The sequence below is a fragment of the Symsagittifera roscoffensis genome, chromosome 4 (genome assembly GCF_963678635.1).
Source record: "Symsagittifera roscoffensis chromosome 4, txSymRosc1.1, whole genome shotgun sequence".
NCBI classification, from domain to species: domain Eukaryota; kingdom Metazoa; phylum Xenacoelomorpha; order Acoela; family Convolutidae; genus Symsagittifera; species Symsagittifera roscoffensis.
Window position 1 is genome coordinate 26311403 of NC_087065.1, and position 15922 is coordinate 26327324.

The window sequence follows — 15922 nt, forward strand, 5'->3', positions numbered from 1 at the left end:
CTGTTTAACTTAATCAATAAATTTGTTCATCGACACTCACTAACTCTTTCGCCCAATCTTAACTTGCATCTAACCCACTTCTCGTTCTTTGGTAATGAATTCTTTACAAATTTTCTTGCTTATGTTATTTATAAATTCTCTTGATAATCTGACGATACCGTTCCTCCTCAAATAATTTCCGATCAAACACTTTGCATCATATGTAACAACCACCTTCGTGGCCGTGGAATATGTTGCACAACATGCGCAGCCTATATGCATGTAAAATGCTGCGGCCTTAACCGAGCCAGTGACCACGACGAAAATTTCAAATGCGTTCGCTGCACCTCCCTGATTACAGACAACACTACAATTGACATTCAAGCCCCACCAACTCAACCTCATCAGGCTCCTTCGACTAACGATCAAAATCCTGCAAACAGCAACGAAACTATAACAGCCACACCCGACACCTGGTCAAATCCCACACCTGAACAAAAGATAAAATAAGAACAATCTACAGCCAAGTAGTGCACTGGAAACCAGTCTTCATGATCCTCGCAAAAAAACAGAATTGGGTTTAACTTAATAGAAACTCTAAATAGAATCCTCAACTCGTTGATTGAAACACAAGAAAACACATACGCAATGCACGCAACAATGATATTCCCTCACCTCATGCTATGTAAAACCAAATCGGAGAGTGTTGGTTCGAACTCCAAAACTATAGCAAGAAGGCTTAGGCAATGGCATAAGGGCGAACTGGACGAACTTTTTAACGAGGGAAATGCGCTGCAAATGCGCTTGGTTAAGAGTAAGAAAAAGAAAGTAGAAATTGAAGCACAGCAGTTTATTAAACTAATGAACACCGGAAAATATTGAGTGCTATTGCTAAATTAACTGATACCTCCAAGGGAGATCTTTCACTCGAGGAAACCGTCAAAGGTCAAACTCTTGAGCAAATCCTCATCCAGAAACACCCTCATGCTGAGTCAGTAAAGAGCAAGTATATAACATCTTGCTCGGAAGATATAATCCCTTTCCACTCATCCACGTTCGACCAAACAAACGCCAAAAAATTAGGAACGCTGCCATGACAACACATGGTTCTCATGGACCCTCAGGTCTGGATGCAAATGGGTTGAGACGCATACTAACGCACTTTGGTCAACAGTCATTTGAAATATCAAAGACACTAGCCAAAATCGCACAGAAAATATCGACAGAAATACTAAGTCATGAGCTTCTTGAACCATATAATGCCTGTCGACTAATTCCACTTGATAAAAACCCAGGAGTTAGGACGATTGGCATAGGCGAAGTCATCCGTTGAATAATAGGTAGAGCGATCACAAAATGCTTAAAAAGCGAACTTATGGTACTCGGATCGAATTACCAACTGAGCGTTGGCCAAAAATGTGGCATCGAATATGCAATTCATACGCTTAGGAAGCAATAAGAGAAAACAGATTCCGATGCAAAACTACTGATAAACGCGGAAAATGCATTTAACTCCCTGAACCGGAACCTGGCTTTGTAAAACATTGCAAATATATGCCCTTCGATACTACCAGCAATACAGAACTCATACTCTAATCCATCCAATCTCTTCGTAAAAATGTAATCCTATCTAGAGAAGGAACCACACAAGGAGACCCATTAGCAATCGCAATGTACGGGCTAGCCACTTTACCTTTATAAAAACTAGTCAACGATAACAGCCTAACACAGAAATGGTATGCAAACGATGGGAACGCAGTCGGTTCTTTGAAAAGCCTGCGAAGAGTTCTCGACAAAATTATCAAACACGGAAAATACTTTGGATATCATGTTAAGGCATCGAAAAGCCAGCTCATTGTAGAAGATGAAAAATACAATGAGGCAATAAAAATATTGAAAAATACCGAAATTGAAATGAAGAAAGGGGCCAGAGTACTTGGTTCTGTCATAGGATTCGTGACTGAATGTAAAACTTTCTTAGAAACTCAGTTAGAAGAACAAATTAAAATACTGAAAAACCTTGGCAAGATCGCGAAAACATCACCACAAAACGTGTACTCCTGTTACACAAAAGGGGTACAAGAAAAATTATCGTTCTTGGCTAGAACTACCCCAATACCACAGAAAACATGCAGGCCTGCGAGAAGATACTGCAGGAAAATCTAATTCCAAATTTAAATGGTGCAGATAATATCAACTTCATAAAGATCTTGGAGTGTGGTGCCGCGGTAGGAGTGAATTGTAGATTTTACTAGAGCTGGTTTGATATATTTGGTCCTTGATGTGCCAATTACAAGCTTCTGTGAAAAGTCAGAGATTCGCCTTGCCTGGAATCGGGGCATCCACTTGAAACACAGACAGCAAAGGCAACGGAGAAGCTCTTACGTAGAAAGTTGGGGGAACGGATGGCCAATGAATCAAGGAGTTTTATTTAAATCTGAGTTTAAAAAAATTATGAAAAAATGAAGAAAAAAAAACGAAAAATTGATAAGTAGGAACGGTACAACCTGTGGTGTTGTTGAAGGGTAGTTCCACCTGCTTCCACCTGAGCAAGAAAAAATCTATACAAAAATTAAAACACTTGTAACTGAAAGAACAATCCAAAAGAGAACTAACATTTTGAACAACTTGAGCGACAATGAAAAATACGCACTTGAGTTGGCCTCCGAAAAAGGAGCCTCAAACTGGTTAAATGCACTGCCTCTTAGCAGATATAATTTCAACCTGAATAAATCCGAATTCCGGCATGGAATTTATCTCAGATATGGATGGGAACCAACCAACATTCCACTCACATGTGCATGTGGTCAATCTTTTGACCTTACCCACGCCCTTCACTGTGCAAAAAGTGGATGCACCCACATTAGGCATAACGAAATCATGACGCTCATGAGCGAGGTTTGCTTTGATGTTGAAATCGAGCCGAAACTTCAGTCGTTGCAAGGCGAGAGCTTTGTCAACAATTCAACCACAACTGATTAAGACGCTCGACTAGAAGTAAAAGCAAAGGGATTATGGGGCTCAAGGTTTAGCCGAACCTTCTTTGATGTCAAAGTCTTCAACCCGCACGCAAAAACTTCACGAAGACTACTGAAAAACGCCTATAAGTACCACGAATCACTAAAAAACTCAAAATACCAACAGAGAGTTCTACAAGTCGAACAGAGCAGCTTCTGCCCGCTCATTTTTGGCGTCACTGGTGGTGCCGCACCAGCAGCTACTCGGACAATGCAGCGGATAGCTGACAAACCAGGTGAAAAAAAGGCATGAAAGCTACGCAGAAACAATAAACTATGTAAGAACTAAGATAAGCTTCGCGCTGCTCAGGAGCGCTATCCTTTGTATACGGGGTTGCAGATCACTGCGTAAGACGCAATTCATAGCCTTTCATTTAGTGATGTTGTAGTGGAGGGACGGTTGAAGTAAATACTTTTAATGACAAGGCATTAAATGCTGACTTGACTTAATTCCTGCAATTTTGTTCATTGATGTATTTATATAATGCTGGTATGGGCCCTATCCAGCTTGTGCACGACCCCCCTAAACGGAAGGGTCTCTTTTATAATTTACCTTTTCAAAAAATTTATTGGCAGCCTCGAGAACTAACCCAGGATCGCCCTTGACAGTTCTAACTATGTCGTCCACATATCTTATAAAAACTCTAACACCATTCTCAGCCCGATCTGCTTCCTGTTGTTTTTTGCAAGTCATGCAATATCATACTGTTTCAGATTCTTCCTCTCACGCTTTTGTAGAGGAAGGATGACTAAGATAAATTAACATTACGACGATGCATTGAATGCTGATTCATGACTTCATTGATAAAATGATACAGCTTGCTGATATATATGCATTTTTTTTTATAACGCTGGTATGGCCCTATCTAGCTTGTGCACTTACTGTAAATAAACGGAAGGGCCTCTTTTGTAATTTGATTTTTTTTATCATACACGTACCAGCAGCTTTAGCTGGGCTCTAAGTGTCCTTCATCAAGGCGTACGAAAGTTTTGTTCGACCTAGTTTTTTTAAACTTTTTTCATTTTTTATCGGCTTGTTTTTTTTAATGATTGTGTTGTATCGCAAGTGATGCGAAGCTCAGCTTCGTCAAGGTTGGTATTCACAGTTACTGAAATGATAAATCAGTCCCATTTGTACGAAAATAAAAAATCAATGGCGTTAGTGCCATAAATTTTCAATTGGCCAAAGACTACTAGCCCCCAAACTGTATTTTTGTATCTTTTTGAAGGGTTAATATCTTTGGGGGACCTTCTGACTATAAATCACGAAAAGTCATAACTAGTGGTGCATACTGGAGCTACTTATTATTTTATTATGGCGCACTGATTTACTTATGGCGCACTTTTTTTTTATTGGTGAACATTGTTTCAGAATTTGTGAATTAGACTGAAGAAACCTTAGATGACCATGGTCACAACAATGGCGAGCTCTAGTGTACCGTGTTCTTCGGCCAGCATAACAAGTGGTGACGCTACTATGAGTATCGTGCATCAGTTGATGTGTTACAGACAAGGTGGTGAATCGGAGTCATTTTCTAAACGAGCCGTTGAGTCGCTTGTCAAAAAACTCAAGGCTAGTAGATAACTGGTAACGTGTTCAGTAAATGGGATGCTTTTTCGCAATTTTATTTGGCGTTATCCATTTCTCGAAAAGATTTAAGACTATCCGAATAAAATAGTTATATTGTTTCAGGACAAAAAAGACGAGTTGGATGCTCTGATTGCAGCCGTTCAATCAAATGGTCAGACTCACACAAAGTGTGTTACAATTCCTAGAACCCTTGATGGAAGGCTACAAGTCGCAGGGAGAAAAGGTTTCCCGCATGTCATATATTCCAAAATTTGGAGATGGCCTGATTTACATAAGAATGAGTTGAAATCCCTCGCTTATTGCCAATTTTCATTCGAGAAGAAAGCAGATGCCGTTTGCGTTAACCCCTACCATTATGAACGCGTAGTTTCACCTTCAATTGGTAAGAATTTTAAAGAATAATCGATGTTGTTTTTTGCGGAAGCAAGTTGAGACGAAATTCATCTTTAGTGAGAATTTACCATTATTTGTTTTTTAAATTATTGTGTTTTCAGATCTTTCGACACTGTCACTTCATGCTGCCGGCGATTGGGGAGGTATAATGTATCATGTTTAAATAAAATGTTCAGGAGTTAGTATAACGTTAGGTCAAACGCAAAATGTTTACAGGAGGTTCTCTTGAAGATGCTCAGAGGTCACTTTCAGTCATGCAGCACTCAGGCGTATCAGCAGCAGCCCTGTTGCATGCTCAGCATGAACACTCACTCTATCCTCACAGTCAACCACCGAAGCTGACCTCATCAGTGCCTGGACTGCCGCCGGGAGGCAACTTCAGTACTGACCCTTTCGCCTCTCCTCTTTCTGCAAGTGCCCTCCCACCCTCATCACAAGCTCCAGGATCCCTTCAGTCTCCTATGGGACCTTCTTCTGGACGAAGTAATTACAATTGAGTTTTAGTTTTAGTCATCACGGTGTTGTACGCCTGAATGTCTAACTTTTCTACGTTTGCTTAAAGATACGCATCAATGGACACCTGAAACATCTGCCATGTTTGCCCAGAACTCAGGCGATCAAAAGGGATACTGTGAGTAGAGTTTTGATTAAACTTTGAAAGTAGTTCTAAGACATTGGTACAGAACTCTGTTTTGTTTTTTAGGGGGTCCTAATGGTCTCGGTTCAACTTCTGGATTCTCACAACAGCCATCTAGCAGCACAGCTGGGCTTACAATCTCCGGTCCCCTATCCTCGAAACCAGTTCCTCGAGAGTGGTGTCACGTGCAGTATTACGAGTTGGACACACCTGTCGGAGAGCAGTTCAAGGCCTCAAGAGACCACCGAGTCATCCTGGTTGACGGGTAATAATTCTCAAATTTCCCCCAAAGTTCAATCTCTGCGTAACGCTTACATCAGCCTGCGAATAATTATTTTTCATTCAAAATGTGGGCATCCGTTTTATGCTTTTTTTGTTTAAAATTCAGATACGTCGATCCAGTACGTGACAACAGATTCTGCCTTGGAGCACTAAGCAATGTCCACAGAACATCAGCCAGCGAAAAGGCGAGACTCCACATTGGAAAAGGAATCCAGCTGGAACTAAAGGGCGAAGGGGACGTGTGGTTGAAATGTCTAAGTCAGCACCCTGTTTTCGTACAGAGTTATTACTTAGACAGAGAGAGTGGACGATCACCTGGAGATATTGTTCATAAGATATACCCCAATGCCGAAATTAAAGGTACTTATACTGAATAATGAACAGTATATTTCAAAATTGTGATTTTTGGTCAACAGTTTCTGAGAAAGCGCGTATTGTTTACTGTAGAAGTTAGTTAAATTCCGAAACGAAAATTTGATAATGTCGTGACGTTACGAAATAGCGATTAAGTGTCAAAGAACGAAGTGGTTTTCACATATATGTATCTTGATGTTTTTTTAGGAAAAAGTCTTGAAGTTTGGTCACGCTCAAATTTAATTTTTCGCGGTTTGACTTTATTTCTTGAAGTTCGTTTCATTTCCTTTGTTAAAATTAATGTAAACTTTTAATTGATCCAGTTTTGTCTAATGAGTTTTTTTTAACGAAAAAAGTGAATCATAAACAGTATTTGAATTTCAAAACAAAGGAGGATTTGGGAGGGGCGACGGACGCTCCCGCTTCCTCAGGGATTCGTACCCCACACCAAACAAAGGGCCCACATTGGTATTATTTTATGACATATTTTTGGCGACCAATCCTAAAATTTTTCTAAAGGCGCTTTTGGCGCCACTATATCCTAATTTTGACGGGAAGCGCGAGCAAAAACCCCGAAAGCATCCAAAAAGTGCTGAAAACGCCGTTTTTGGCCTGTTAAAGAGTCGATGAACATAGTTAGACGCTTATTGGCTTCTAATTTTGAAAATGGATTTTGGAATCAATTTTTTATTCATCAGTTTTATCAAATTGGGTTAATTTATCAAAAAGCGACACTCATTAATTGTTCTAGAAAATTAAAGAGCTGTATGGGACTATCTTTAAAGAGAACTATCTGTTCGCTATGTTTTTATCAAAATTTCCTTGAGACAATCATAGGTCCGCCCCTGATTCAAAGAGCTTCAACGTGATATATTTTTTGTTCGAAAGTTTTAAAGCGTAAAAACATTTTAATCATTTTTTTGATTTCCTTGTTCTTTTACAATTTTACAATTGTTGGTTTGCTATGTTTAGTACGCTTACGATATAGACTTTTTTGGGTTAACAACTAGTATAATAGAATCAATGAATCAACTTGAATCATTTTACTTTTGGGTCTTATGAAATCAAAAGTCAGACTTTAGTTCGCGTATGTGGGGAAGAGCTAACGCACTTTCCTATAAGGACAAATGCCATTAGTTCGAATCAGGCCATGACCTGTTTTTTTATTTGCGGAAAATTGACAGCGCTTCAATAAATCTTTGTCGGACTTCTATGGGTCTGTTTTTTGTCGGCTTAGTTTGCCTAAAATATGGATTTTTTTTACTCTATTTAAAAAACTTTTTAGTGTGTTCCGGTTTTGGACAAGCAATTTAGTTCCATGAAGTTTCATTTTTTTTTTGCTTTTTTAGAAAAATTTTTCATGCTGTTCATTAGAAGTTTTTGGAAGTTGTTTTTTTTTTGTAAATTCAATGCGTGTTCTGTGCATTTGTGACACCCTAGTGGAAACAAGTTCGATTCCGGACGGTACCTGTTTTTTGAAGATAGAAAGTTTTCGAATATTTTAGTCTTTCGTGTCTGCTAATTTTTGTCGGCTTTTCCGCAGAAAGGTTCGTTTTCTTTTTAGCTTTTGAAAGCTCTTTGTAAAATTTCTGATTGTGCAGGTAATTTTTTTTTACCGAAATTCTGCAGAAGATCGTCCTTTTTCCAGTTTTCGTCTATACATTTTTTTGAATTTTTTTTTTTCAATTTTCTATTTGTCTTTTCATTTGATTTTTTTTTTCAATTTTTTATTTGTCTTTTCATTTGCTGGTCTTTTCATTTGCAATCATTAACAAATCATTTTTGTTGTATCGCAAGTGATGCGAAGCTCCGCTTCGCCTCTGTTTTATAATATGTTTGTGCATTTACTGTTTTAGTATTTGATCTAAGCCTTTGTTACGGAGAATTACAGAAACAAGCCGCGACGGTGAAAAGCGCTGTTGCGGCACAAGCAGCAGCTGTTAGCGGGAACCTGCCCGGACCCTCTGCAGTTGGTGGAATCGCGCCAGCAATCAATTTCCAGATAGCTGCCGGTATAGGCGTGGACGATCTGCGCAAGCAATGCCTGTTAAGAATATCTTTTGTTAAAGGATGGGGTCCGGATTACGTTAGACCAGATATAAAGAGCACTCCTTGTTGGGTAGAAGTTACAATGTGTCGTGCACTGCAATTGTTAGACGATGTTTTAGTGGGTCTTCCTGGACCAAATCCAAGAATAGCTAATGTCGAAAGCTGAAAGGGTCAAGGGAAGTTGTGAGGCGACAATTTATAGTAACAGGCGACTATTCGTGACAGTAGACCCGAGTGCTAGCCCAGTTGAGCAAGTATACACTTCTTGACAATGCTGCGATAAACTAGTTCTCCTTTTCAATTTCCACTTGTACGAATTGTCGCCTGTTACGGAGTACCGTCTAGCCAATTAAAATATGTGAAAACTATTGGTTTGTTGTTATTCAGTCAATGTCCCGCCTGATTTCTGGTTTTATGTATCAAAAAGCAAAAATGAAGCTGAGTTGTAATTATTTGCTAATTTTTTTGCTGTGAAGTAGGAAAAAGACATTGATAATGTTTCCAAAATTCAATTTTGAACTTGCTACATCCTGAGTGATCTGTTTCACATTACCATTTTGCAATTCTCTATTAGCCCAAAAAGGCTTTGGTTGTAAGTTAGTGAAATAGAAGATGATCTTCTCTAACTGGCAAGAGGGCTCAAATTCTCTATATAGAGGGCTCAAACTCTCCATATATATAACATTTTCTATCTCTAAATATTCATGTTTTCCGTTTTTACTACACGTTTGATTATGTTCAATTATCACGATGAAATTTAACGTTTATTTGTTTATTTTGCTCCTAAATTATACAGCTAAGATTTATTACCAGTCAAGATTGCAACCATAGAAGTGATACTGCTGTAAAATCATTGAAGAGATAAAAATGTTGCGGTTTAATTTAGATCTACAAGGCGCTAAACTGTATGAATTAGGATTTTAAAATAGAATTGATGCAAAATTATATCCTTCAATTTACGAAACTATCTTCGGCCTTTTAGATTTTGCGAGGTATATGAATGTGATTCTCATGCATTACGCTATCAATCTTAACCTGACTACGCTGGATTAGTTGTTGTTATTTGAAACCTCCAATATTTCGTAGCTCATTACTTCAGTTTATTTGTAATAACTTTTTAGTCTATAATTTCACTGTTTCAAACAAGTTGTTTTCATTATTTATTAAGAGTAATGAAGGTAGTGAAGACTCTTATTTTGGTCTTGCTGATTTTTTTTTTCAGGAAAAGTCTTTAACTACAGATGTGCATTCTTCTATATTGATGCATTTATGAATGCACTCAGGTATATATGCACTTTGAGTTCTATTGAAATTCATCTGCTAAAAATGGCGTAAATAGCGCTCTCCAAATTTGAACGTGGAAATGGCGCAAAAAATTGTGAACGGTTTCTAGTTTCGAAAGTGGAATTTAATTTTTAGATTTCCAGCGGAATACAAAATTTATCAAGACAATAGAATGTGTAATAAGCATAGGAAGTTAATGTACTTCGCGGTAAAAAAAGCCGAAAATTTGTCCGAAATCTTTCAAGTCGAAAAAAAAATCAACAGGAGTTCCGACTTATGAACAGATAGTAAGTCCCCCTCGCCCACAAAACACGCAAGTACTCAGAAAACTTATTTACTTGGCAAATGAAAATAACTGAGCCCACTAAGCTGATATAATAGGCCGAAATCTAATGAGCCCAAAAAAAAGAAAATGAAAAAATTTAAGACTAACAAGAAATTATGAAATTCCCCTCACTCTCAAAACTTAAGCACACACAAACGTTTTTCGCTCATTGAATGATGCCAACAAGAAGATATAATACAGGACGAAACCTATCAAGCCGAAAAGAAGGAAAAAAAACAGCCGAAAAAATTGTTGTCATCAAAAACGTGAACTATTATTTCTATTGAAGTTCTTAGCATTTTGTAGAGGTGAGCATAAGAAATAAATTTCCGTTGATACGACTGAAAATAATGTCATCAAGCTTAAAAAAATAGGCCGAAATCATTTGGACAGAATAAAGTTTTTAAGCGAAAACAAAGAAAAAATACGAAGTCAAGGCTAGTAAAATTGCAAACAGCAGAGGTAGATCAGAACACTAAAAGCAAGTATAATCTTTAAAAAAAACTATAAAGAAAAACAATTTAACAATAAGTCAACTAAGCCGACAAAAATTATGCAGACAATAAAACGCCGATCAGGTTTTTTTGAAACGGACTACTTCCTGTTAGGAAAAAGCAGGTCCTGACAGATTTGGACCCAGGAATTTTGCCGTCCCAGAGGCTTTCGTTACCTCCAGACTAAGTGTTCCGGGGAAGCAAAGAAAATTAAATTGATTATGAACAACCTAAATTTGTCATTTCTAATTTTGACATTCCTTGAACAAGATATTTGGGGAAAAAGTCCAATACCCGATTGCAATACCCTTGCTTATCGCAAGGGTAAAAAGCGCAATTAAGTCGCCAACGTAATCAAAGTTTTTTTTACTGAAAGTTCTGTCCAACAGAAAAGTTGTGTTAGGTCCGTCACTGTGTCTATAAAACTCCAGTGATTGTTATATGTTTACTTAGATTACACCATAGTTCACTGTTGGAAGTATTTTGTATATTTCTCTTAGCACGGTAGTTTTGTCAGAAACTGCAGAAAATTTTTTTATTGCCAAATGCTTGTTACCCAGTATCGAAAAAATCCCCACCGACCGAAATACAGTCAAGAGGTCAGTGTTATGAATATGGTTGTGCGCGAAACCCTTGTATATCAGAATCATTGCATAATTACACAAGCGTAGCTTGTGTTATAGTATGAACTTTCTTTTTTTTTCCAATGTAAGATGCAATTGTTGCGACAAATTATGTTCATTTTGATCCAGCTATTAAGTACAGCCAATGCTAAGGAAAGGATATTAACACAGACTATTATATTACAAATATCACTTTAGCTTCAAGGTATCATGGTTCTGTAGCGTAGAGATAGGGAAGGAGACCAGCAACAAAATAAGAGGGTTCGAACCTGAGCAGGGTCGGATGTTTTAAATGAACTTTTTCGTATACTAGTTAAAATGCGTCCGCTCTATAGATTGAGGCATGTTAGTTAGATTTTTTTTTTCAAATTGATTTGTACTGCTAATGCGTCATAATTGGCTTGCGTTACTTAGCAATTATGTATACTCATAATTGGCGTGCGTCACTTATGAAATTTTGTAGACTCAAAGTTTTACTCATTCAGTTTTTCCCAGTAGTTTTATCGGTCATATTAACCTCTGTGTTTAATACTTGTTTCATAACTGAATCGCATAATTATGCTTCTTTGGACGACAAAGGCTCGTGATTTGAGATCTTTTTTCCTAATGGAAATTTTTTGATCAGAGATAGATTTTGGATTATGTTCGTTTTTGGATTGCCATGTATCAACTCATTAGTTGTCGGCTTGGTTTAGTTGCCGCGGCACTGACTTTTCATATACGTCAAGCATTTCATACCATTTTAAACACTTTCTTAAACAACCGATCTTGCGAGCGTATTGTATACGAGCATTTTACTTTCATCCAACCCAATTCTCTTATTTTTAGGGGTAATATTTTTGGAGCAAATTGGGACTTTTTGTGGCACTTGAAATATATACGCCCTGAGCTCATATAGAAATATATTTGACCTGCGATCATTTTTTTGTGATTTGGTGGAATAAAAAAGTTAATTTGCTGGACTTAATTTTGCGTGCGTTAATGCAATTACCTATCGGTGATGTTCAATTCGTACCCGCGATTGATTTGACAGCAACGATAATATCCTAATTCTAACGCGTTCAAATATCTATTCCAAATTGAGTTCTGGCCAAGTAATTGAAGCTTAAATTCCCTTCTAGACAGTTCTTCCTAGTTTCTCAACTTTTCAGTGCTTCTTGCGATTAGTTAGCGTTATCGAATTGGATCACATACTTTTTCATGATATAAACTTGTTTAACAATATCACTGAATCATTTAATGGAATGGTTTATAATTAGTTCAAAATCAGTGCCTTATAATGTACGTTTGGCCTGGATGTATCGTCGATGAGTGGAACTGCAATGGTACAAGATCGAATGATTCAGTTCATGCTGTTCGGCTTTTTGCAATCTGAATTTTTTTGGCTTAAAAAAAAACAACGTCTCGTGGCCGTTCGTTTGTTGTCTTATTTTTTCAGGTTAGTAGCTACTGCTCGTGTTTTCTGTGTTGAAGCAATTTCACTGTGTTTTCTGGAGGTTGAAGCAATTTCACTATAGTTAAAATTTCTTTCGATGTTTTCATGTAATGGTGCATGTAATTGAGTTCCAATTTTTGCTGATATGTTGTTTGAAAAAAAAACATCAGATACGATATTTGGACATTTTTTTTTGAATCTTTTGCTTTGACTTTTCATGCTCCTGAGGTCATCGGACAGAATGGATCCTTGCCCTAAGTTTTACCATGAATCTTGAGCTTTGAAAATAGAAATAAAAAAATTCATTGTGTAATCTAAATTTTGTATTCAGACTCTAAAATTAGTCTCCCGTACAGACCTGAACCGAATTTTCTGGTTATGAGATAATTCATTCGTTTTTGTTCCGACCCTTGGAAATGGGGAGGAACGTTGTAATCGGGTGTTTTAGTTTTTATCTTCTTTTGTTTTCCCCGCGAAATTAGCTATTAAAAATAATCATCGGATTAAATTTAGTGATAAACCATAATATAGACCTTTCAGTCGTGATTCGAACATAAAATTTTTCCAAAAAGTTTCCTATAGTCTAGAAAACCGGTTTTAAATTTTGATTTTACTCTAATTTTGAGCGAGTTAGGCTTACAATAGCTTATTCATGCTTAATTTAAGCTGTAAAATGTAGTTTACCAAGTGAAGTTGTTTTTGTAGCGATTGTTTCGCCATTTGTTGTGCAATTTGCCTGTTTTATTATGAATGTCGAAAATGCCTCAGTTGCACGCGTTCTTTTAGATCTTTTTATCACACGCAGAAAACACCATACTAATTTGAAAAACATATATATATATATATATATATATATATATATATATATATATATATATATATTTGTATTATTGAAGACTATGATCGGAATGTTTTGTGTTGTTTTGCACATTAACCGGCTATCCCTGTTTTTGTATGGAAGGGTTAAGTTGAAATGTCATTTTTTTCTCAATAACGGTCTACCTGAAATTTCATCGGTTTGTAACCGCTTCGAAACTACTGGTCTGCCTGAATTCTTTAAGCTCGCAGTTGCATATGGCTTTTTCAAAACGATTCATCGATACTAAGTAAAATCTTAATTCCTTTTTCGTCGGCTTCATTGTTTCGGTATCTATCAGCCTAGTAAAAGAAAAAAAGCTTGAGAAAAAATATGAACGTATAACGTATTGTTTTCTAGTAATAAAATCAATGGTTCTTTTTGTTTGCTTGGCACTTCCCCAACTGTAGTAGTAGTAGTAATAATAGACTTCAAGTTACCCCATGAAATGGGTAAGAATTTCTTAAAATGAGCAAAAATACAATCAAAATGGTTGCAACAATATCTACAAAAAGAACATCGGCATTTAAAGACGACATAAGAAACGGAGAAGTTAAATTTTGACGAGCATAATCTGTTAAGAAAGATCCGAATCTGCCTGTTTGACAATTCTGATGTGTCTATAAGATTGTGACTCGACATATCAACAAAGTCATTGACGACATTCACTATCCGGTAGAAGAAACTCTTTGAAGTGAGATTTTTCAAAGATTTCCAAGGCTTCAACCTAAATTTCGTAAGGATCGAGTAGGTTGCTAAATGTCAAAGAAGTTTTTGAAGTTTAAGCAATTTTTGCCTTGTCGAATAGAAGAGAAAAACCTATGATCTCGTTCAATTAGTTGGTAGCTTATTGGCAATGAATTTGATAAAGTCAGCAAACAGATGAAAGGATTGGACCCGTAGCACCATTTAAGACCAGGTCTAAGAACCACACAGGGTAATCATTCAGTAATCACTGGTTGAACAATTTGAGTGTTTCGAAATCATTGCTGGCATTCTTCTTATCGCAATATATAACTGAGGGAAACATTTTTGTACTGCTCAAGGTTTTCTGAAGCACTGCTTTATTTACTTTTTGAAACTTTTTACATTGGCTTCAATAACATCTAATTGTATCGGACCACTTCTGCGACGCCGCGTTGTTCCCAGCCTGTTCAGCTCATGTACTGTTAGAGAACAATAATAAAAAGGAAGATTTCGACGCTTTCATTGCTTGATCAAGCAACACTGATAAGTTGCGTTTCGAAAAACTTCAATCCATGTGTCGTTGAAACTGAAACCTCCTTATCTGATCATTATCCTGTCACCCTTTCGCGTTATGCAGATATAAACGAAAGAAACTTTGACACCACAACTCAATTTGAGGTTAACTGCTTTGATCACGAAAAATTTAGGCTAACTCTTAAATTTGACAATCATATATCAAATATGCATCACGATAATTAAATTAATGAAAAACAATATTCCGTAATATCAAAGATCAATATTAGAAAATAAGGCCAGATCAAGAACATTACCACATTTATGAGCAGGAGTGGCGACTATCTGTGATAACTCGCATTCATTAGTTAAAAAATCTACAACTTGTTGATCATCTGAGCGGCTTGACATCACAGCTTCCCTATTGACAGTCGGAATATTAAAATCCTCCAACACTAGCCACTGAAGTTTTCAAAAATCAAGGTGAATAACAAACTAAGCCTGTATTTTTAAAGCAAGATGATGAATTTTTGCTTCAACAACTGATGATGGAATAAAATAAACGAAGTGGAAGATAAAGTAAAATTATAACCATTAACTCGTTACTAAAACCAATCAAAAAGCAGAGGCCAAAATCAAACTTTTCAGTGAAGTGTACTTCAATCAAGGCGACTAAAGTGTCACTGCCAGCTAATAAAAAGGCATCCATGCCCTCCATGTGGGAGATGTATCTGTGAGAGAAGCATCAGCCAGATTTCAGTTAGGCTAAAAGAGACTAATACCTTGCGACAAAAGTGATTGAAAAATACTCAAGCGCCTCTTTAATGAAAAAGAAAGCTTTGACAATTAAACAGGCAAACAGAGAGTTCGTAAGAAACTTTACGATCTAGTCAATTTGTTAGAGCTCCAATAACTTTCCCATTTTTGATTCTTCATAATGCTTGCTCTGCCGGTGTTAGGTCAGGATTGATGTAAACTTCAGTTTAAAATGATGCTGCACGTAGTGCCTGTCTTCCGCAAGAACTGAGACATTATGAGGATTTGAATTTGAGGAGTAGTAATTGTCTTCCTGTTTGTTCAATTATTTTAATCTCTATTGCTTGATTTGATGGTTTTTCAATGTCTAGTGCTTCTGCGATACTGTTAACAAGATCACGGTCTGTTTTCCAGCCATATGGCTTCGTCCCTTTTACAACTAAGTTAGTTTTCTTTTTGTCAAGAAGTCGCTGTTCATTTTGTACTTCGTTGAAAAGCGTGGCTCTAGCATCATTCTCGTTCGTTAATTTCCAGTAGCACTTCAGCGTTTCAGCGTAGCTTTTCTCTTCATTAATTTTTCCAGACGAACAAGAACCACATGTAAACCTCCGCACGATGTCATAATCAACCGGGACAATTATCTTGGT

General features: G+C 37.0%; 1 protein-coding gene across 2 annotated transcripts in view; it reads left to right on the forward strand.

The window, feature by feature from the left end:
- Nucleotides 1-9448, forward strand: part of LOC134843953 (NADH-ubiquinone oxidoreductase 49 kDa subunit-like) — a 286758-nt gene extending 277310 nt beyond the window's left edge. The window contains exons 2-9 of one of the 2 annotated variants that reach the window (XM_063860332.1): nt 4369-4569; nt 4690-4969; nt 5082-5123; nt 5197-5463; nt 5543-5611; nt 5684-5882; nt 6006-6259; nt 8110-9448. In XM_063860332.1, the coding sequence (XP_063716402.1) occupies nt 4399-4569; nt 4690-4969; nt 5082-5123; nt 5197-5463; nt 5543-5611; nt 5684-5882; nt 6006-6259; nt 8110-8468 (1641 nt within the window). In that variant the 5' untranslated portion in view covers nt 4369-4398 and the 3' untranslated portion in view covers nt 8469-9448. Of the gene's footprint in view, nt 1-4366; nt 4570-4689; nt 4970-5081; nt 5124-5196; nt 5464-5542; nt 5612-5683; nt 5883-6005; nt 6260-8109 lie in introns of both variants that reach the window. The other variant, XM_063860333.1, reaches the window with a different exon arrangement.
- The last annotated feature ends 6474 nt before the right edge of the window (nt 9449-15922 follow it).